This window comes from Aotus nancymaae, unplaced genomic scaffold (genome assembly GCF_030222135.1).
Source record: "Aotus nancymaae isolate 86718 unplaced genomic scaffold, 86718_ANA_hifiasm-v0.15.2.pri h1tg000028l, whole genome shotgun sequence".
Taxonomy (NCBI): Eukaryota; Metazoa; Chordata; class Mammalia; order Primates; family Aotidae; genus Aotus; species Aotus nancymaae.
This window is the reverse complement of record NW_026988441.1, coordinates 13,566,664-13,588,475: the sequence shown is the minus strand read 5'-3', so window position 1 is coordinate 13,588,475 and position 21,812 is coordinate 13,566,664. Positions and strand designations below refer to the sequence as shown.

Here is a 21,812-nt window from a genome sequence, read left to right as displayed (position 1 = left end):
CTCTCTGGTGCTCCACTCCTTGCATAAATCCTCAAAATAAAGCACAAATGTTTTTTATTTTCAGAGACAGGGTCTTGATCTGTCCTATAGTTGGAGTGCAGTGGCTAGCCTTGACCTCGTGGCCTCAAGCTGTCCTTCCATCACAGCCTCCTGAGTATCTGGGACTACAGGTGCACACCACCATGCCCAGCTAAGTTATTATTATTTTTTTGACATGGAGTCTTGCTCTGTCACCCAGCCTGGAGTGCAGTGGCCTGATCTCGGCTCACTGCAACCTCAACCTCCTGGGTTCAAGCAATTCTCCTGCCTCAGCCTCCCAAGTAGCTGGGATTACAGGTGCATGTCACCACACCTGGCTAATTTTTTTTTTTTTTTTTTTTTTTGAGATGAAGTTTCCCTCTGTTACCCAGGCTGGAGTGCGATGGTGTGGTCTTGGCTCACTGCAACCTCCGCCTCCTGGATTCAAGCAATTCTCCTGCCTCAGCCTCCCCAGTAGCTGGGATTATAGGTGCCCACCACCACGCTTGGCTAATTTTTGTATTTTTAGTAGAGATGGGGTTTCACCATGTTGGCTAGGCTGGTCTTGAACTTCTGACCTCAAGTGGCCCACCCGCCTCAGCCTCCCAAAGTGCTGGGATTCCAGGCATGAGCCACCACACCTGGCCAGACTCAATAAACTGCTACTGAATAAATGAATGAAAATCTTACACATAGGCAGGCAGACACACAAATACTCAGACATAGGCGGAGAGAGGAGGAGTCACAGAGTTGGGTTCTCTAGAATAATTTGAAGCTCTTGGCTCAACATTTATTGCCTCCTTCCTTTGCTCCTCATGTCCCAGAATGCCACCCTCCCAGATGGGGACTGAGTGCTACTGGTACTGGTGGGAGGGGTAGGTTCTGTGCCCGTCGTACTCATCGGTGGTGAGGCAGTGCAGCATGAAGTGGCCCAGGTCATGTTTGGAGATGACCCTCGAGGGCCCTCGTCCATCCAGGGTCACCGTGTACGCCCCAGTTAGCGGCTGGTCTCCTGTGAAGTAATAAGACGGGGCTGGGTGAAGCAGACACCTTTCCCCTCCTGCAAAATTCGACCCCCAGAAAGACCTTCCCAGGGTGCCTACTGTGTGCCCAGCCTGGGTGGCGTGACAGCCAAGAATGGACTTCCCATGTGCAGGTGCTCATCTGTACCCTTTGCTTTATTCATTTGAGAAATCCTTATTGATTACCTATTATGTGGCCAGGTGCTGGGCACCCAGCAAGGGACAAAGCAGACAGGAATCCCCTGCCCTGGCTGGGCACGGTGCCTCACGCCTGTAATCTCAGCACTTTGGGAGGCCAAGGTGGGAGGATCACTTGAGCTCATGAGTTCGAGACCAGCCAACATGGCAAAACCACATTTCTACAAAAAATGCAAAAATTAGCTGGGTGTGGTGGCTTATGCCTGTAGTCCCAGCCACTTGGGCAACTGAGGCAGGAGAATCACTTGAACCTGGGAGGTGGAGGTTGCAGTGAGCCAAGATTGTGCCACTGCATTCCAGCCTGATGAGGGAGACCATGTCTCCCCAGCTCCCGGGTTCAAGTGATTCTCCTACCTCAGCCTCCTGAGTAACTGGGATGACAGGTACACGCCACCATGCCTGGCTAATTTTTTTTTTTTAAGACAGTGGAAGAGGTGATTTATTTTATGGTTGTTACACTCGGCCACAAGTAAACACAGAAATAGTCCAGAATGTCACAGGTCCAGGGCAAAGGACCAACATGGGCAGTTTTGGTTATGAGCAAGGTGGGTCTTAGAGGTGATCGGTGATCAGATGGCGATGAAGTTCTAGATCCATTGAGACAAGCTCTAGACAGTAGCATGCAGTCCCACAACTTGTACCAGCATCCCCAGCGTCTGGCATTCCAGGTTTCTGCTCCTGTGCCCTCCACGGTGCAACAAGCTAGCGGTTTACCTGGACCTCTGCCTCATCTTTCTTCTTTTGTGCTTCAGCCTGAGCATTCGCTTCTTCCTCCACTTGGCTCTCATGGCGCAGAGGTTTCCAAAAAACATGGAGCTAAGGCCGAGAGCCTGGCTAATTTTTTTTGTATTTTTAGTAGAGACAGGGTTTTGCCATGTTGGCCAGGGTGGTATCAAACTTCTGGTCTTTTTTTTTTTTTTTTTTTTTTTTTGAGGTGGAGTTTCTCTCTTGTTACCCAGGCTGGAGTGCAATGGCGCGATCTCGGCTCAGCGCAACCTCCGCCTCCTGGGTTCAGGCAATTCTCCTGCCTCAGCCTCCTGAGTAGCTGGGATTACAGGCACGCGCCACCATGCCCAGCTAATTTTTTGTATTTTTAGTAGAGACGGGGTTTCACCATGTTGACCAGGATGGTCTCAATCTCTTGACCTAGTGATCTGCCCGCCTCGGCCTCCCAAAGTGCTGGGATTATAGGCTTGAGCCACCGCGCCCGGCCTAAACTTGTGGTCTTAAGCAATCCACCCTCCTCAGCCTCCCAAAGTGCTGAGATTATAGGCATGAGCCACCACACCCAGCCTCTGAGTATTAACTTTAAACCTGGGAGATCAAGAAGGACCATGTGGCCAGGAGTGGTGGCTCACGCTGGTAATCCCAGGAACACATACCCTCACCCATGTGGCATTCCTGCCCAACATGTTTATTCTGAATTTGTGGCAAGACGGCTAGAAAAATCCAGAATGTGGGCCATTTAAAGTCACCTGGCCTGGTTAATGTTGTGAGAAATTTAAAGAAAAAGGCATGAGAGATTGTTCCAGATTAAAGGTGACATGGCAGCTTAATTTTATACACAAGCTTCAACTGGATCCTCCTGATGGGGGGCAGGGCAGGTTGAAAAGTTTTTGTTTTGTTTTGTTTTAAACACAAAGTCTTGCTTTGTCACCCAGGCTGGAGTGCAGTGGCACAATCTTGGCTCACTGCAACCTCCACCTCCCAGGTTCAAGCAACTCTTGTGCCTTAGCCTCCCGAGTAGTTGGGATTACAGGTGCCCACTACCATGCCTGGCTAATATTAATATTTTTCATAGAGATGGGGGTCGGGGGGGGGGTGGTCTCACCATGTTGGCCAGGCTGGTCTCGAACTCCTTCCCTCAAGTGATCTGCCCGCCTCAGTCTGCTAAGTGCTGGGATTCCAGATGTGAGCCACCTCGCTGGCCCGACAATTGGGGAAATTTGACTATAGAGTGGATGTGGATACTAAATGGTATGACAGAGTAAATGTCACTTCCCTTAGGTGTGATAATATTTTGTGAGCAAATATCTTCCTTTTGGGAGATGCCTGTCGAAGTATTTAGGAATGGAGCGTGACAATGTGGCAGTTCCTCTCAAATGATTAAGCCAAATATATATGCATATATTTTTATATAATATACTCAGCAAAATTATCTATATATTCACGGAGAGGGGGTGGAGAAAGAGAGAGAGAGAGAACAGGATAAAATGCTAACCACTGAACCTAAACCAAGGGCTTGTGTGTATTCATAAACCTTTAATGCTTTCAACTTCTCTGGAGGTTTGAAAGTTTTCACACACACTCCCGCTGCCAAAACAAACAACAACAAAAAGCCACTTAGAAGAAAAATCCTTCAAAATATTACTCTGTGTTAAATAATTCTCAGGCCTGATCTCTATTTACTATTTTTTTTTTTTTTTTTTTTGAGACTGAGTCTTGCTTTGTTGTCCAGGCGGGAGTGCAGTGGCGCCATTTCAGCTCTCTGAAGCCTCCAGCTCTCTGGTTCAAGCGATTCTCCTACCTCAGGCTCCCAAGTAGCTGGGATTACAGGAGTACGCCACGACACCTAGCTAATTCTTTTGTATTTTTAGTAGGTCAGGGTTTTGTCATGTTGGCCAGGTTGCTCTCAAACTCCTGGTCTTAACCAATCCACCCTCCTTGGCCTCCCAAAGTGCTGAGATTATAGGCATGAGCCACCACTCCCAGCCTCTGAGTATTAACTTTAAACCTGGGAGGTCAAGAAGGACCATGTGTCCTGGTATGGTGGCTCATGCCTGTAATCCCAGCACTTTGGGAGGTTGAGACAGGCGGATCACCTGAGGTCAGGAGTTCTAGACCAGTCTGGCCAACATGGTGAAACCTGTCTCTATAAAAATACATAAATTAGGGCCGGGCACAGTGGCTCATGCCTGTAATTCCAGCACTTTGGGAGGCTGAGGCAGGTGGATCACCTGAGGTTGGGAGTTAGAGACCAGCTTGAGCAACATGGAGAAACCCCATCTCTGCTGAAAATATAAAATTAGCCATGCGTGGTGGCACATGCCTGTAATCCCAGCTACTCAGGAGGCTGAGGCAGGAGAATCACTTGAACCTGGGAGGCGGAGGTTGTGGTGAGCTGAGATTGCACCATTGCACTCTAGCCTGGGCAACAGGAGTGAAACTCTGTCTTGAAAAACAAACTACAAAAATTAGCTGGTCATGATGGCGGGTGCTGTAATCCCAGCTACCTGGGAGGCTGAGGCAGGAGAATTGCTTAAACCTGGGAGGTGGAGGGTGCAGTGAGCCCAGATTGCACCACTGCACTCCAGCCTGAGTGACAGAGCAAAACTCCATCTCAAAAAAAAAAAAAAAAAAAAGAGAGAGATGAGGAAAAACTCACTGCTGATGTCCATACACTACATTGCTGGGGATGGGATTCTCACTCAGCTTCTCCACCACGCAGCTTCACTGCTGATTCAAAGCTTAGAATTCTGGTCCAAATAGGGTCCTGCTAAGTCTCCCTTAATTGAACCCAAAATACTGAATCTTATTTGAACCTGTAAGTTATAGACTTCTTCCTGTCAGCGTCCTCAGAAGGCAGAAGGCAAAGTAGATTTGCTCTTCTAGTGGACAGACAAATGTGGAGGAGATGCAAGTGGTGGCCTCAGGGCCTTTGCACTGCTGTCCTGTCACCCCAGATCCTCCTTCCTCCAGATATTCACTTGCCTTGCTCCCTCACCACAGAAAGCTATCTCCTTAGAGAGCTGAAAAAACAGCACTCCATCACTCCCTTTACTGAACTTTAGTATTTATTAATCCAACTAATCACTACCCAATATTAATTTCTTTATTTTCTTGTCTTTTTTTTTTTTTAAATGGAGTCTCACTCTGTCACCCAGGCTGGAGTGCAGTGGCGTCATCTCAGCTCATTGCAACCTCCACCTCCTGGGTTCAAGTGATTCTCCTGCATCAGCCTCCCTGTTAGCTAGGATTACAGGTGCATGCCACCATGCATGGCTAATTTTTTGTATTTTCAGTAGAGACCGGGTTTCACTGTGTTAGTGAAGATGGTCTCAATCTCCTGACCTCGTGATCTGCCCGCCTCTGCCTCCTAAAGTGCTGGGATTACAGGGGTGAGACACCATGTCCGGCCTTCCTTTTTTTTAAACAGTGTCTCACTCTGTTTTGCAGCCTGGAGTGCAGTGGCTCTATCACAGCTCACTGCAGCCTTCATCTCCTGGGCTCAAGCCATCCTCCCGCCACAGCCTCCCAGTAGCTAGGACCACAGGTGTGCGCCACCATGCCCAGCTAATTTTTTTTTTTTTTTTCTCTAGAGATTGGTCTATGTTGCCCAGGCTGGTCTCAAACGCCTAGGCTGAAGTGATCCTCCCATCTTGGCTTCCTTAAGTGATGGGATTACAGGTGTGAGCCACCACACCTGGTCTGTGTATCGATCTATCTATCTAATCTCTATCTCCCACATTAGAAATGTAAGCCTTGGTTGGGTGTGCTGATACATACCTGTAATCCCAGCTACTTAGGAGGCTGAGGCACAGAATCCATAGACATAATGGATTAAATCATTAGCCAGTGGTAATCCCCTCAGCCTTCAATCCCTCACCACTCCCCAGAACTGAAAGTCCCAACCCTCTAATCCAGCCTTGGTCTTTCTGCCTGGGGGCTGCCAGCTATCAGTCAACTCACTAGCATAGAAAAAGACATTTATCATTTTGGAGATTCCAAGGATTTTAGGAGTTGTATGCCAGGAAACGGTCCAAGACCAAACATGTATGCCACAATATCATAGGAATGTTTGCAGTGTCAGGGGAGTCAGGGAAGGCCTTGTGGATCTCCAGAGGGCAGCAGGGAACAGGCAGATGGCGTGGGTGCCACCGGGTCCCTGCTCCGCTTACCTATGTGTGGCGGCATCACAGCCACATACTTCAGGCCCGACTCCTGCAGCACCTTGTGCATCCGGATGTGGTCATCGGTCACGGCTTGCAGTCGTGGGGGCACCTTGCTGGGGTCCCAGAGCAGGAAGGCTGGAGGGGGACACAGGGCAGGGTTAGCCTGGGCTCTTTTTTTTAAATTTGTTTTTTAATAATTTTTTTTTATATATATAAAGAACGGGGTTTCACCATGTTGGTCAGGCTGGTCTTGAACTCCCGATCTCAGGTGATCCACCTGCCTTGGCCTCCAAAGTGCTTGGATTACAGGCATGAGCCACCACGGCCGGCTGTAGCCTGGGCTCTTGTCTTTTTTTTTTTGAGACAGAATCTCACTCTGTCACCCAGGCTGGAGTGCAGTGATGCAATCTCGGCTCACTGCAACCTCCTGCTTCCTGGGTTCAAGCAATTCTCCTGCTTCAGCTTTCCCGGTAGCTGGGAATACAGGTACATACCACCATGCCCGACTAATTTTTGTATTTTTAGTACAGACAGGGTTTCACCATGTTGGCCAGGCTGGTCTCAAACTCCTGACCTCAGATGATCTACCCACCTCTGTCTCCCAAAGTGCTGGGATTACTGGCATGAGCCACTGTGGCCGGCCAAGGGCTGGCTTATCTTGATGCTAGGACAAAACCCTGCCATGGCTCACCATTGCCTTCCTGTTGCAAAAACAGGGGAGTCCTCTGGGCCTCCTCTTTCCCTCACACCCCTGATAAGAGCTGTCTGCTGATCACAATAATTCCAAATCTGATCTCTTCTCACTCCACCTGGTCCTGTCCACTGTTACCTCTTGCCTGGACCAGCCCAGCAGCCTCCTCCCTGGTCTCTCAGCCCCTCCTTCCCTCCTGCCAAGGAGCCCATGAACACCCCTATCAGTTCACATCCATAGATCGATCTCACTCAGGGGAGAAGCAAAGTCTTCATGGCCCTACCTGATATGGCCCATCAGCTCTGTGACATCCCTGCCTACCCTGCCTACCACTCTCCCTTACGCTGCTCCAGCCTTCTGCCTCCCAGCCTTGGCAACATCTGATCCCTCTGCCCCGATGCATTTCCCTCTTTTTCTTCCCCTCTGAGACGGGCAGATCACGAGGTCAAGATAATTGAGACCATCCTGGTCAACATGGTGAAACCCCATCTCTAAAAAAATTAATTAGTTAATTAATTAATTAAATAAAATACAATTTCAAAACCCCGTCTCCCCCAGCCCAGCTTACCAATCTCTTTTCTTGGGGCCTTGTTTTCTCCCTAGGACCCTTCCCCTGCCACCACACCCTAGAGTTATCCTGTGACTCTTTCTATCACATTTCCTGCTCTAATCCCAGCCCTTCGAAGCGTCTGGAACACTGTAGGTACTCACTAAATATTTGTTCAGGAATTATCAACAAGCTGTAACTTGGCCAAGCTATACCAGCTGACATTTATAGAACATTTACCTCGAGCCAAGAACTATGCTAAATATTTTTAGGAGCAGTTTGGCGAATAGTTAAGAGCTTGGGTTCTGCCTAAAGTCAAGTTCCGGATCAGCCACTGGCCAGCTGCCTGTTTTCTCAAGTGCAAACTGGGATGATATAAATTGTTCAAAGCCTGTGGGCACAGTGGCTCACGCCTATAATTCCAGCATTTTGGGAGGCTGAGGTGGGAGGATCAGTTGAGCCCAGCAGTTTTAGACTCATCTGGGTAAGATGGTGAGACCCGTCTGTACAAAAAATTAAAAAATTAGCCAGGTTGGCCAGGCATGGTGGCTCACACCTGTAATCCAAGCACTTCGGAGGCCAAGGCGGCGGATCACCAGAGGTAGGGAGTTCAAGACCAGCCTGACCAACATGGTGAAACCCCGTCTTTAAAAGAAAAAAAAAATTAGCCAGGTGTGGATCACCACACCTGTGGTCTTAGCTGCTCAGAAGGCTGAGGTAAGAGGATCGCTTGAGCTCAGGAGTTCAAGGCTGCAGTGAGCTATGATTGCACCACTGCACTCCAGCCTGGACAACAGAGCAAGACCTTGTCTCAGAAAAAGAAATAGGCTGGGTGTGTGGCTCACACCTATATTCCCAGCACTTTGGGAGGCCGAGGTGGGCGGATCACCTAAGGTTGGGAGTTTGAGACCAGCCTGACCAACATGGATGAAACCCTGTCTCTACTACAAATATAAAATTAGCGAGTGTCATTGCGGGCACCTGTAATCCCAGCTACTCGGGAGACTGAAGCAGGAGAATTGCTTGAACCTGGGAGGTGGAGGTTGCAGTGAGCTGAGATTGTGCCACTGCACTCTAGTCTGGGCAACAAGAGCAAGATTCCATCTCAAAAAAAAAAAAGAAAGAAAGAAAGAAAAAGAATAGGCCGGGCGCGGTGGCTCATGCCTATAATCCTAGCACTCTGGGAGGCCGAGACGGGTGGATCACGAGGTCAAGAGATTGAGCCCATCCCTGTCAACAAGGTGAAACCCCGTCTCTACTAAAAATACAAAAGTTAGCTGGGCATAGTGGCGTGCGCCTGTAATCCCAGCTACTCGGGAGGCTGAGGCAGGCGAATTGCTTGAACCCAGGAGGCGGAGGTTGCGGTGAGCCAGGATTGAGCCATTGCACTCCAGCCTGAGTAACAAGAGCGAAACTCCGTCTCAAAAACAAAAAAAAAAAAGAAAGAAAGAAAAAGAATAAATAAATAAATAAATAGTTTGAGTAATGTTAGTGGTTATAAAAAGGTTTGTCACAGAGACCAGCCTGGGCAACATAGCCAGACCCTTGTTGCAATAAAAAATTTTAAAACTTAGACAGGCATGGTGGCACATGCCTGTGGTCTCAGCTACTCAGGAGGATCCTTTGAGCTCAGGAGTTGGAGGCTGCAGTGAGCTATGATCACATCACTGCCCTCCAGCCTGGGTGACAGAGGCAAGACCTTGTCTTAGGAAAGAAAAAATAAAAAAGAGGTGTGACACAGAGTAAAATACAATCAGTGGTCACTATGATTGTGTCATTGATTCATAGAGAGCAGGAGTTCTTTTTATTTTTTTTTGGAGTGCAGTGGTGTGATCTCCGCTCACTGCAACCTGCACCTCCAAGTTCCAAGTGATTCTCCTGCCTCAGCCACCTGTGTAGATGGGATTATAGGCACCGGCCACCACACCCGGCTAGTTTTTGTATTTTTGCTAGAGATGGGGTTTCACCACGTTGGCCAGGCTGGTCTCAAACTTCTGACCTCAAGTGATCCACCCGCCTTGGCCTCCCAGAGTGCTGGGATTACACGTGAGCCACCACACCTGGCCAACAAACATGTTCCTTATTTTAAAATTGTGATTGTCTCAAATAAACCAAAAACAAAAAAACCCAATAGTTTAGGAGAACAAAAACAAAACAAAAACTTGGTGTACGTACATGTGCATAGTTAACAAATTACAAAACACAATCACAATTTTACAATAAGGCATATGTTTGTTGGCCAGGTGTGGTGGCTCACGTGTAATCCCAGCACTTTGGGAGGCCATGACTGGTGGATCGCTTGAGTCCAGGAGTTCGAGACCAACCTGGGCAACATGGCAAAACAAAACTGCGTCTCTACCAAAAATACAAAAATTAGCCAGTCTCATAACCCAGTCTCAAAATAAATAAGTAAATAAGTAGATACAAATTTTAAAAAAAACTTTTTTTAAAGGAATATGGTTGTTCACACAACTATTCTTTTAACTTTTCTGTTTAAATTTTTTTTTTTTTTTTTTTTTTTGAGACGGAGTTTCACTCGTTACCCAGGCTGGAGTGCAATGGCGCGATCTCGGCTCACCGCAACCTCCGCCTCCTGGGTTCAGGCAATTCTCCTGCCTCAGCCTCCTGAGTAGCTGGGATTACAGGCACGCGCCACCGTGCCCAGCTAATTTTTTGTATTAGTAGAGACGGGGTTTCACCATGTTGACCAGGATGGTCTCGATCTCTTGACCTCGTGATCCACCCGCCTCGGCCTCCCAAAGTGCTGGGATTACAGGCTTGAGCCACCGCGCCCGGCCAAATTTTTTTTTTTTTGAGATGGAGTCTCGCTCTGTCACCCAGGCTGGAGTGCAGTGGTGTGATCTCAGTTCACTGCAACCTCCTCCTCCTGGGTTCAAGCAGATCTCTGCCTCAGCCTCCTGAGTAGCTGGCATTATAGGCGCCACCACCTAATTAGGCGCCAGCCTAATTTTTGTATTTTTAGTAGAGACAGGGTTTCACCATCTTGGCCAGGCTGGTCTTGAACTCCTGACCTCGTGATCCACCTGCCTCAGCCTCTCAAAGTGTTGGGATTACAGGCATTAGCCACCACACCCAGCTGTTTGAAAATTTTTACAATAACAATTTTAAAAAGTATGTTAAAGACCTACACATTTATGTAAGCAGCCATGATGTATGTAAGCTAACTTCAAATGAGTCAGAAAATAAACACTGTGTGTCTGTGAACAGAGAGGGGTAGGTATACTGGTGTCCTTTCAATTTTTCGTACATTTCAGATCATTTCCAAATAAAAAGTTAAGCTGGACTCAATGGCTCACACCTGTTGTCCCAGCTATTTCAGAGGCTAAAGTGAGGGGATTCCTTGAACCCAGGAGTTCAAGGGTATGATGAGCTATAATCAGGCCATTGTCCTCCAGCCTGGGTGACAGAGCGAGACCTTGTCTCTAATGTTTTTTGTTTATAAGTAAAAAAACAAAAACAAATCCTGGCACACATAAGACTTTAATATTTAGAAAACAATCTAAACAAAAAAAAATTTGAATAAAAGAAAGCAAATTGGCCAGACACGGTGGCTCATGCCTATAATTCCAGCACTTTGGGAGGCCGAGACGGGTGGATCACGAGGTCAAGAGATTGAGACCATCCTGGTCAACAAGGTGAAACCCCGTCTCTACTAAAAATACAAAAATTAGCTGGGCGTGGTGGTGCGTGCCTGTAGTCCCAGCTACTCGGGAGGCTGAGGCAGGAGAATTGCTTGAACCCAGGAGACAGAGGTTGCAGTGAGCCGAGATCGCACCATTGCACTCCAGCCTGGGTAACAAGAGCGAAACTCCATCTCAAAAAAAAAAAAAAAGCGAATTAAATCAGTTTTACAGGTTTGTGGTCTTTTTCATGGAAGCAAAACTTAACTACTTAAATTGGTTTTCAAGACATAGGAGAGTCTGGGCGCGGTGGCTCACACCTATAATCCCAGCACTTTGGGAGGCTGAGGCGGGCACATTGCTTGAGACCAGGAGTTCAGCATCAGCCTGGCCAACATGGCGAAATCTTGTCTCTACCAAAAACACAAAAATTAGCGGGGCATAGTGGTGGGTCCCTGTAATCCCAGCTACTCGGGAGGCTGGGACAGGAGATTGCTGCAGGCCATGGTCTTGGTCCCCTGCATCATGAACCAGGGAGGTGGGGCGGCGGCTGCAGTGAGCTAATATCCCATCACTGTACTCCGTCCTGGGCAATGGAGTGAAACTTCATCTCAAAGAGATAAAAAGCCATGGGATAAAACAACAACAACAACAAAGAAACTAACAGCAGACCATTCCAATCTGGGAACAAAAGTAAGATTAAACAATTAGCCAGGCGTAGTGATGCATGCCTATAGTCCCAGCCCTGGGAGGCTGCGTGGGGAGGATCTCTTGAATCCAGGTTGAGGCTTCAGTGAGCCATCCAGCCTGGGCGACAGAGCAAGACCCTGTCTCAAAAAAAGAGTGAGCCGTTCTGAAATCACAAGTTTAATATTACCTTTCCATTTCAAAGCTTTAGGAAAAAAAAGCCATAAATGATTTTGCTTCCTACCCTCCAGCTAGCTCTGGCCTCCAGGCCTCTCTGCTTGCTTTGTCCTCTGCCTGGAGCATAATTACAGTCATCAGACAGCCCTCCCTCATGTGACTTCACTTTCCAGGGATGCAATTTGTGTGATGAAACACACTGGAGGTCAGGAGTTCAAGACCAGCCTGGCCAACATGGTAAAACCCCGTCTCTACTAAAAATACAAAAATTTGCTGGGCATGGTGGCAGGTGCCTGTAATCCCAGCTACTTGGGAGGCTGAGGCAGGAGAATTGCTTGAACTTGGGAGGCAGAAGTTGCAGTGAGCTGAGATCACATCATTGCACTCCAACCTGGGCGACAAAGCAAGATTTCATCTCAAAAAAAGAAAAAAAACAACAACACAGAGATGAGGAGACAGAGAGCTGGGTGCACATCCCAGCTCTGCCAGCCGCAGCTATGTGAACTCTGGCAAGCCAACTGGTCTTGTGCCTCGGCTCCCTGAGCTATACCGGGGACACAATAATAACACCAGCCGGTATCTTCTGAGCACCTGCTGGGCACCTACTGTGCACCTGCAAATAGCAGGTGCTCAGAAGATACCAGCTGTTGTTATTAATGTATAAGCACTCAGAGGGGTTTTGGGAGAATTTAGTGGCATTCATCTCTAAGGTGCTCAACTAGCACCGAGTACATAGTAAGTGCTCAGTAAATGCTGTTAAAATGAACTGCTCCTGGTCAGGCATGGTGGCTCACGCTTGTAATCCCAGCACTTTGGGAGGTTGAGTCGGGTAGATCACTTGAGCCCAGGATTTAAGACCAGCCTGGCCAACATGGCAAAACCTTGTCTCTACTAAAAATACAAAAATTAGCATGGTGGTGCATGCCTGTAGTGCCAGTTACTTGAGAGGCTGAGGTGGGAGAATTGCTTGAACCCAGGAGGTGGAGGTTACATTAAGCTGAGATGGCACCACTGCACTCCAGCCTGGGTGACAAAGTGAGACCCTGTCTCAAAAAAAAAAAAAAAAAATAGAATTAACTGCTCCTGTTATGCACTGTGTAGCCTTCCTTTTAGATTATGCAGGACAGTCTGGGTGCAGTGGCTCACACCTATAATCCCAGCACTTTGGGAGGTTGAGGTGGGCAGATCACCTGAGGTCAGGAGTTTGAGATCAACCTGGCCAACATGGTGATCCCCGTCTCCACTAAAAATATAAAAATTAGCTGAGTGTGGTGCTGCATGCCTGTAGTCCCAGCTACTTGGGAGGCAGAGGCAGGAGAATCGCTTGAACCTGGGAGGTGGAGGTTGCAGTGAGCCAAGATAGCTTCACAGCACTCAAGCCTGGGCTTCAGAGGGAGACTCCATCTCAAAAAAAACCCAAAATAATTAAAAATAAATAAATAGATAGATTATACAGGACAACTATTTGCTTAATGTCCTTGTCCCCATAATTGGGAGCTCTGTGAGGGCGGAGACCTAGTATATATCCATGCTCTATCACTTCCTCTGGGAGGCCCACCCTGACGTCTCACTCAGCCTGGGTCAGACAGCTCCTCTGGACTCCCACAGTCCTATGACAGTTTCTCCCACCCTGGCCCTGTCTGCTCTGCCTGTGCCTCCCCCATCCCAGCTCTGATTATCTGGATGTCAGTTTGATCATGGATCTCTTTACCCCTCTCTCCCATCTGTGATCCTTGTGTGTGGAGGGCTCCGGGCTGTGCAGGTCACCACTGTGTCCCCAGCATCACCCAGTAAGGTTCAGACACAGCTAGCTGGTGCTCAATAAATGCACAGTAACATGGAATGGCTTCAGTGTCACCTTTCAGAGGGCCATGGGCTGCCTCCCCAGTACTCACCACCCAGTTCAGACCCACCACCATGATCCCGCCACCCACCCGAGGTGCAGGCCACGACCTTGTCCACACCGTGAGCCTTCATGGCTGCCACAATGTTCCGGGCGCCCTCGGACATCACTGTAGTGGGACCTTAGAGGGGACAGAGAGTGGCTGTCACTGGTGGGTGGTGGCGGCGGCAAGGGTGGCAGGGGTGGGGCTGGAGGCGGGGGTGGTGCTGGGGGCCGAGGTGTAGGGGAGGGCCGTGGGCAGAGGGGGGGCTCAGTACTGAGGTCATTGCGGGTGCCCAGCAGCACGATGACAGCATCCTGCCCAGCCACGGTCTTGTCCACATCGGCTGCCTGCAGAACATCCCCCACTACCACGTGGGCCGGCTGGGGCCCCTCTGAAGGCAGCCTGGAGGAGTCCCGCACCAGCACCGTCACTTCGTAACCTGTGGGCAAAGAGGAGCAGAGTCTCGTCAGTGGGCTCGCTGGCTGGCACTCTGGGGCTCTGAGGGCTGGGTTCTGGAAGCCACCATAAACCCTCAAATTCATCCCTCCTCTGTTCTGGGGAAGTGGTCTTCAAATATTTTTTGTTTTTGTTTGTTTTCATTTTCTTTGTTTTTGAGACAGGGTCTCCCTCTCTTGCCCAGGCTGGAGTGCAGTGGTGCAGTCACAGCTCACTGCAGCCTCGACCTCCTGGGTTCAATTGATCCTCCCATCTCAGCACCCCAAGTAGCTGGGACTACAGTGTGCACCACCATGCCCAGTTAATTTTGCAATTTTTTGTAGAGAAGGGGTTTTGTCATGTTGCCCAGGCTGGTCTTGAACTCCTGGGCTCAGGTGATCTGCCTGCCTCAGCCTCCCCATGAGCCACTGCGTCTTGGCCTTCAAACATTTTTGCTGGCATACCTACAATTGATGTTTAGTATTGGGCTCACTGTTAAAATAGACCATACCTTGGCCAGGCGAGGTAGCTCATGCCTGTAATCCCAGCACTTTTGGAGGCTGAGGCGGGCAGATCACCTGAGGTCAAGAGTTAGGACCAGCCTGGACAACATGATGAAACCCCATCTCTACTAAAAATACAAAATTAGCCAGGTATAGTGACACATACCTATAATCCCAGCTACTTGGAAGGCTGGCGCAAGAGAATCACTTGAACCTGGGAGGTGGAGGTTGCAGTGAGCCGAGATTGCACCAGTGCACTCCAGCCTGGGTGACAGAGCAAGGCTCCATATCAAAAAAAAAAAAAAAAAAAAAAAAGCTACCTGGTTGTTTGCCATTATTATGCTGTTTTATTATTTTATTTTATAGAGCTAGGATTTCATTCTACTGAGCAGTCTAGGGAACTATAAAGATACAATAAGGCCAGGTGTAGTGGCTCATGCCTGTAATCCCAGCACTTTAGGAGGCTGAGGTGGGCAGATCACTTAAGGCCAGGAGTTCGAGACCAGCCAGCCTAGGCCATATGGTGAAACACCATCTCTACTAAAAATACCAAAATTAGCCAGGTGTGGTGGTGCACACTGTAATTCCAGCTACTCAGGAGGCTGAGGCATGAGAATTGCTTGAGCCTGGGAGGCGGAGAATACAGTGAGTCGAGATCACATCACTGCACTCAAGCCTGGGAGACAGAGCAAGACTCTGTCTCAAAACAAAACAAAATAGGCTGGGCATGGTGGCTCATGCCTGTAATCCCAGCAATTTGGGAAGCCGAGGTGGGTGGATCACTTGAGGTCAGGAGTTTGAGACCAGCCTGGCCAACATGTGGTGAAATCCTGTCTCTACTAAAAGTACGAAAAATTAGCCAGGCATGGTGGCAGGCACCTGTAATCCCAGCTACTCCGGAGGCTGAGGTAGGAGAATTGCTTGAACCCGGGAGGTAGAGATTGCAGTGAGCCAAGATCATGTCATTGCACTCCAGCCTGGGCAACAAGAGCGAAACTCCATCTCAAAAACAAAAGAAAACAAACAAAAAACCACACAAAACCCCCAAAGAGATATGATAAAAAGTTTAAAAAAGAAATGGGGTTTTGCCATATTGGTGAGGCTGGTCTTGAACTCCTGGGATCAAGCAATCTGCCTGTCACGGCCTTCTATAGTGCTGGGATTACAGGCATGAGTCACTGAGCCCAGCCTATTATGCCCTTTAATCATTTTGTGACTTTATCTCCTGGCCTGGTGGAGGCCTGAGTCTCCTTCTTGGTCCCTTTACTGGGTCCTCCCTGGGCTCCTGGACCCAGTCCTGCCCTTTCCAATCCACATTCCACACAGCAGCCACCCAGAGCTTTCCGCAGTGATATTTAAGTGCTTCCCTGCTCAGGTGCCTCCCGAAATCCTGAAATGCCCTGTGATAAAACCCATGCTTCTCATGCCAGCCTTCCAGGACCCTCGGGATCTGGCTTCCCCTCTCCAGCCTCTGCTGAAGGCTTGGCCTTTTCACCCACGGCACTTCTTTTTATTTATTTTTTTGAGACAGAGTCTCACTCTGTTGCTTAGCTGGAGTGCAGTGGCACCATCGTGGCTCACTGCAACCTCCACCTCCTGGGTTCAAGCAATTCTCCTGCCTCAGCTTCCCAAATAGCTGGGACTACAGACACCTGCAACCATGCCCGGCTAATTTTTTTTCTATTTTTTTAGTAGAGACGAAGTTTTGGCACATTGACCAGGCTGGTCTCCAATTCCTGACCTCAGGTGATCCACCTGCCTCAGCCTCTGAAAGTGCTGGGATTACAGATGTGAACCACTGCGCCCGGCCCCCACTGCACTTCTTTCAGTTCCTCAAATGCATAGTGCTGCTTCCTGCCTCCTGGCCTTTGCACGTGCTGTCCCCTCTGCCAGGAACACCCTTCACCCTCTTTCCCCGGTCCCCCCAGTCACTTGTACTTCCTCTGTCACAGCCCTCCTTATGCTGACCTGCAGCAAACCAAGCACCCTGTGGGTCTAGGGACTGTGTCATCTCCCTGACCTTTTTTTTTTTTTTTTGAGATGGAGTTTTACTCTTGTTGCCCAGGCTGGAGTGCAATGATGTGACCTCAGCTCACAGCAACCTCTGCCTCCCAGGTTCAAGTGATTCTCCTGACTCAGCCTCCCAAGTAGCTGGGATTACAAGTGCCTGCTACCATACCTGGCTAATTTTTGTATTTTTAGTAGAGACGGGGTTTCTCCATGTTGGTCAGGCTGGTCTCGAACTCTTGACCTCAGTTGATCCACCTGCCTCGGCCTCCCAAATTGCTGGGATTACAGGCGTGAGCCACCACACCTGGCTTTTTTTTTTTTTTTTGAGGCAGAGTCACTCTCTTGCCCAGGCTGGAGTGCAGTGGCGCAATCTCTGCTCATTGCAACCTCTGCCTTCAAGGTTCAAGCGATTCTCCTGCCTCAGCCTCCCAAGTAGCTGGGATTACAGGTGTGTGCCATCATGCTTGGCTAATTTTTGTATTTTTAGTAGAGACAAGGTTTCACCATGTTGGTCAGGCTGGTTTTGAACTCCTGACCTCAGGTGATTTGCCCACCTCAGCCTCCCAAAGTGCTGGGATTATAAGGATGAGCCACCATGCCTGGCCTTGTCCTGTCCACACTGATTGGGAAACTGAGACAATTTTAGGCAACCGGGCCAGGATCACACAGCTAGTAGGTAGAGAAGTTTGAATTTTTACCTGAGTCTGATCCAGAGACTGCAAAATTCAATGCTAGTCTAAGTACTTCTGTATAATATCTCATTTAATTATCACAAGAGCCCTAGGGCAAGCACTACCAGTTTCGTCTCCACCTTACACATATTTGGATACACAGATGACAAGGCATTTGGCCACACAGGCTGTAAGCTTGAATGTGGGAAGGCTGGCACCAGAGTTCATGCTTGTCAAGACTCTTGGCCCTACAGAAGCATTGTGAACTCCAGTTATTCCAAGCCCTTTCTTTTTCTCTTTCTTTCTTCCTTCCTTCCTTTCTGTTTCCTACTTTTTCTCTTCTTTCTTTTCTTTCTTTCCTCTTTCTTTCTTTCCTTTCGCTTCTCTCTCTCTCTCTCTCTTTCTTTCTATCTTTCTCTGTCACCCAGGCTGGACTGCAATGGTGCAGTGGCAGGATCTCGGCTCACTGCAACCTCCGCCTCCCAAGTTCAAGCAATTCTTGTGCCTCAGCCTCCCAGGTAGCTGGGACTACAAGTGTGTGCCACGATGCCCAGCTAATTTTTGTATTTTTAATAGAGACGAGGTTTCACCATGTTGGCCAGGCTGGTCACAAACTTCCGACCTCAGGTGATCCGCCCGTCTTGGCCTCCCAAAGTGCTGGGATTACAGGTGTGAGCCACCACACCAGGACTCTTTTTCTTTCTTTTTAATTTTTTTTTTTTTTTTTTTTTCATTTTAGAGACAGGGTCTCACTGGGTCACCCAGGCTGGAGTGCAGTGGCACAAACAGAGCTCACTGTAGCCTTCAACTCCTGAGCTCAAGTGATCCTCTCACTTCAGCCTTCTGAGTAGCTGGGACTACAGGCATGCATCACCATGCCCAGCTAATTTATTTTAATTTTTTATATTTTTGTAGAGATGGGATCTTGCTCTGTTGCCCAGGCTAGTCTCAAACTCCTGGCCTCAAGCTATCCTCCCGCCTTGGCCTCCCAAAGTGCTGGGATTACAGGCATGAGCCACTGTGCCTGGCCTGCCCTTCCTTTGGCTATTGGGGACAGCAAAGCTGAGAGCTGGGAAGAGATTTTTCAGCACCACAGTTTTGAAGCTCCCCGGGCTCCAGTTCTCAATTCCCCTGAGTGCAGTCCCAGCTATAACCAGCAGAGTGGGTGAGTGGAATTCAGTGGAATTCAATGGTTTTCCAGGTGACTCAGCACCTCTCGACTTCTCTCTCTTACTTCCTTCTCCAGTACTCCCCAATAAATGCTTATCAGCAAATTGGTTTTTACTGAGGCCGACAGCTCCCCACTCTCCACAAGTCACGATCCTCACGTGGTCTGCCTGGGGAAGGGAAGAGGTATGGGCCTAGTGAAGAACTTTCAGATTCCCTCCAAGGGAGACAGCAGAGTGGGGTCCTGGTGGCCTCCACCCTTTTGGGGCATGCAGATAGTCGATATCTTTAGAGTCACCAAGGCCTGCTGGGGTGGGGCCCCATATCTCGAAATCCCAGGTCCAGCTGGGAGTTGGTCAAGTCTGGGCTGTGGGGGCAGGGGGTGCTGGAAGATGGTTATCTCCTTTCCTGCCCTCTCTCCTGGGGCAGCTCCAAATTTTCAGCCCTGGGAAAGTCCTGGCTTTCCCAGGACTGCTGTCCCCAAGTCTTTACTCACGTCTCTCTGTGACTCCTTCCTTTTAGGTACTCACAGCAATCTGAGCCCCCAACTTTTTCATTTTCCAGCTCTCGTGCACCAGCCGAGAGCCTGAGGACTCGTGGTTAAGAGCATGAGCTGTGTTCAAATCCCAGCCCTGTCAGTTACCAGCTGTGTGATATTGGGTAAGTCACTCTCTGGGCCTCAGTTTTCTCATCTGTCAAGTGGGGTAACACAAGTTCCCACTCCATTTTGAGAGCTCCCATGTGAAGAGACGACAGAGCAAGCCTGGCTTGCGAACAAACACCACCTCGACCACAATAATGACAACGGCATTGCATAAGAGCCCTGGACTTACATACACACACGACTGTGCCTCTGGATTCCTCCCGGGGCTCCCATGGTCGATTTCTCTCTGCCTTGAACTCACATAAACTTGGATCTCACAACCTTCCCCATTTCTGCCCTCGTGGCCACATGCTTTGGCCCCTGAGTCCTCACCTGGCTGGGGCGCTCAAGGCTCCAGCCAGCCTCGGCCCGGCCCCATGGTGCCCCTTCCTAAAGCTCTGCCCGTCTTTCCCCTGACATGCCCCGCCCGCCCCAGCTCATGCCTGCTTGCACCGCCTGCGCCAGAGTGGTGAGCCCGGTCTGGCCAGTGGCGCCGAAGATCGCGATCTTCTTGACGGCCATCCTGCGGGGTCGTGGGGGTGCAAGGCCTCAGAGTCTCGGCACGCGCGGAAACCCACTGGCTGCTGGGCGGCGCTCTCTACCCTACTCATGCAGGAACAACGGGGCGGAGCTGGCTCTCAGGGCCACTCCTCAGTCCCGCTCCGCCCGCGGCTGGGGTCAAGGGGCGGAGCCTAACGCAGGTGGGCAGGACAGGAGTCAGCTTGCATTCGCTCATCGCCCAGCGCCGCCCTCTCTGCCCGCCACTTATACCGGGAGGTGGGGCCACAGAAGGCCACGCCTCCACGTAGCCACAAATAGAGCGGGCGGAGCCGGGATAACATCGCTCAGCTCCCTGCCTCGGCGCTCTACCGGAGGGGCGGGGCCAGGCGAGCCACGCCAACGGGCTCTCGTAGCTCCCGCCCCCTCTCCCAGCTCCAGGAGCGATCTGGGGCGCACGCTAAGCCCCAGGGCCTCTCAGAACCAGCAAGGGGAGAAAGTGAGGGAGGACCGAGTGCATGTGTGCACTTGCATGTAAGACACTGTGTCACTGCCTATCTATGCACTTATACGACCCTGTGTGACTCTCAGTGACTAGGAGGGCAAGCATGACTGTGGCAACACTTCGTGTCATCCTCCGTGTGTGATCCCGTGTTACAGTGTGACTACACGTGCGTGACACCAAGTGTGGCAGGCATTGATTCTGTTCTTTTGTGACCTTGTGGTGACACGGTGGGTGACACTGTGTCAGCCTGTGCGGTAGGGTGTGGGACATGCGAGGTGTGTTACATGGAAGCCTGCGACTATTAGACCGTGACAGTGTGTGACACCACATGTCTCGTGTGAGGATGTGTGACACCGGGGCCCCATTTGTGTGGCTGTGGGTGTCTCTGTTGTGCTGCTGTTTGCGACCCCCCTGGGACTATGATGTGTGTGGTGCGGCGGTGCAGGTTCGAGTGTGTAGAGTGTGTGACACTGTGGCTGTGACACTGGGCGCGATTTGTGGGCCTATGACACTGCTGGTGATTGCCGGGGAGTGTGCGGCTGTGTGTGACAGGTGCGTTTGTGCGTGACGCCGCGTGGGCGGTGGTAACTATTGGAGTGTGTGGTGGTGGGTGACACTATTCCAGTGTGGACGCCGCGTGTGACAGCTTGAGGGTGTGACCCCGTGGGACCCCACAGGAGGGAGTGACGGCGCGCGAGCGCGTGGATGCGGGGGTGAGTTTCTGCGCCGAGGCCCCCGCGAGTGTGGCAGCGTGGCGAGCGTGACCCCGTGGGAGTGTGCAGCGCGTGACGCCGCCGTGCCCGTGCAGCCGTGCACCCCACGCCGCGGCCGGGTGTGACTGCGCGTGGGCCTCGGGCGGCTGGGCGCGGGGACCGCAGGCGGGAGGGGGTCCCGGGGGCGCGCGGAGCGCGGCGGCGGCGCGAGCGAGGGAGGCGCGGCGGCGCATGCGGATCTGGCTGAGCCGCGGGCCGGCAAGGCCGAGCTGAGCCGGGCTGGGCCGGGCCGGGCCGGACCGCGGACGCCGACAGGGAGGGCGGTCGGGCGCGGCGAGCAGCGGGGACAGCGGCGCCAGCGGCCGCCGGCCCAGGTGAGCGGAGAGGGGGCTGACAGCCCCTCCCCCAGCATGTCCCCACCTGCCGAGCATCCCTCCTCCGCGCGCGCCGGGCATGGCCTGAGCCCCGGGTCTCCTCGGCTGGAGGGAGGCAGAGGGTCGAGGGCAGGACGAGGCCCCAACCCCGACCCGGCCCAGCCTCCGCGCCACGCGTGGGTCTTACCCTCAGCCCTTGTCCTTCCCAGGCCCCCTCCTTGGGCGCGGTGTCTGGACCTCGGGGAGAGGCGGGGCCTGGGAAGGGTTAAAGCCTCTGATGCTACCGCAACCCAAAGCCCCCTCAGCCTTTGTGGGGTACCTCCTCACAGGATAACCCTTCCTGGCTCTCCCCAACTACCTGCTTTCTTCCTTACCATTCAATCACATAATGGCCAGAGCTGATCCTCGGCCTGGCAAACGCTCAGGAGTGCTAAGGGCCTCCTCATGCCTAAGTGTCCTCCACTGAAGAAAACAGTTGTAACCACCGTTTAACAGGGAGGGAAACTGAGGCACAGAGAGGCCAAGTTAAAGATA

General features: G+C 50.7%; 2 protein-coding genes across 4 annotated transcripts in view; one reads left to right on the top strand and one right to left on the bottom strand.

Moving 5' to 3' along the window:
- The window catches only part of SPTBN4 (spectrin beta, non-erythrocytic 4), a 121,782-nt gene that overhangs the window by 2,243 nt on the left and 97,727 nt on the right, over nucleotides 1–21,812 (top strand). The window contains exons 1-2 of one of the 3 annotated variants that reach the window (XM_012461421.3): nucleotides 20,141–20,220; nucleotides 20,817–20,904. The exons of 1 other annotated variant lie outside the window; for it this stretch is intronic. The gene's annotated coding sequence lies outside the window, so the exon portion shown is untranslated. Of the gene's footprint in view, nucleotides 1–20,140; nucleotides 20,221–20,660; nucleotides 20,905–21,812 lie in introns of those variants that run through there. One more of the 3 variants, XM_012461420.3, reaches the window with a different exon arrangement.
- BLVRB (biliverdin reductase B) lies at nucleotides 774–19,808 on the bottom strand. Its single transcript, XM_012461423.2, has 5 exons — nucleotides 19,632–19,808; nucleotides 14,034–14,198; nucleotides 13,808–13,897; nucleotides 6,137–6,265; nucleotides 774–1,030 (listed from the first exon to the last, which is right to left on the bottom strand). The coding sequence occupies exons 1-5, from the start codon at nucleotides 19,708–19,710 to the stop codon at nucleotides 873–875; spliced, it is 621 nt and encodes a 206-aa protein (XP_012316846.2). The 5' UTR covers nucleotides 19,711–19,808; the 3' UTR covers nucleotides 774–872.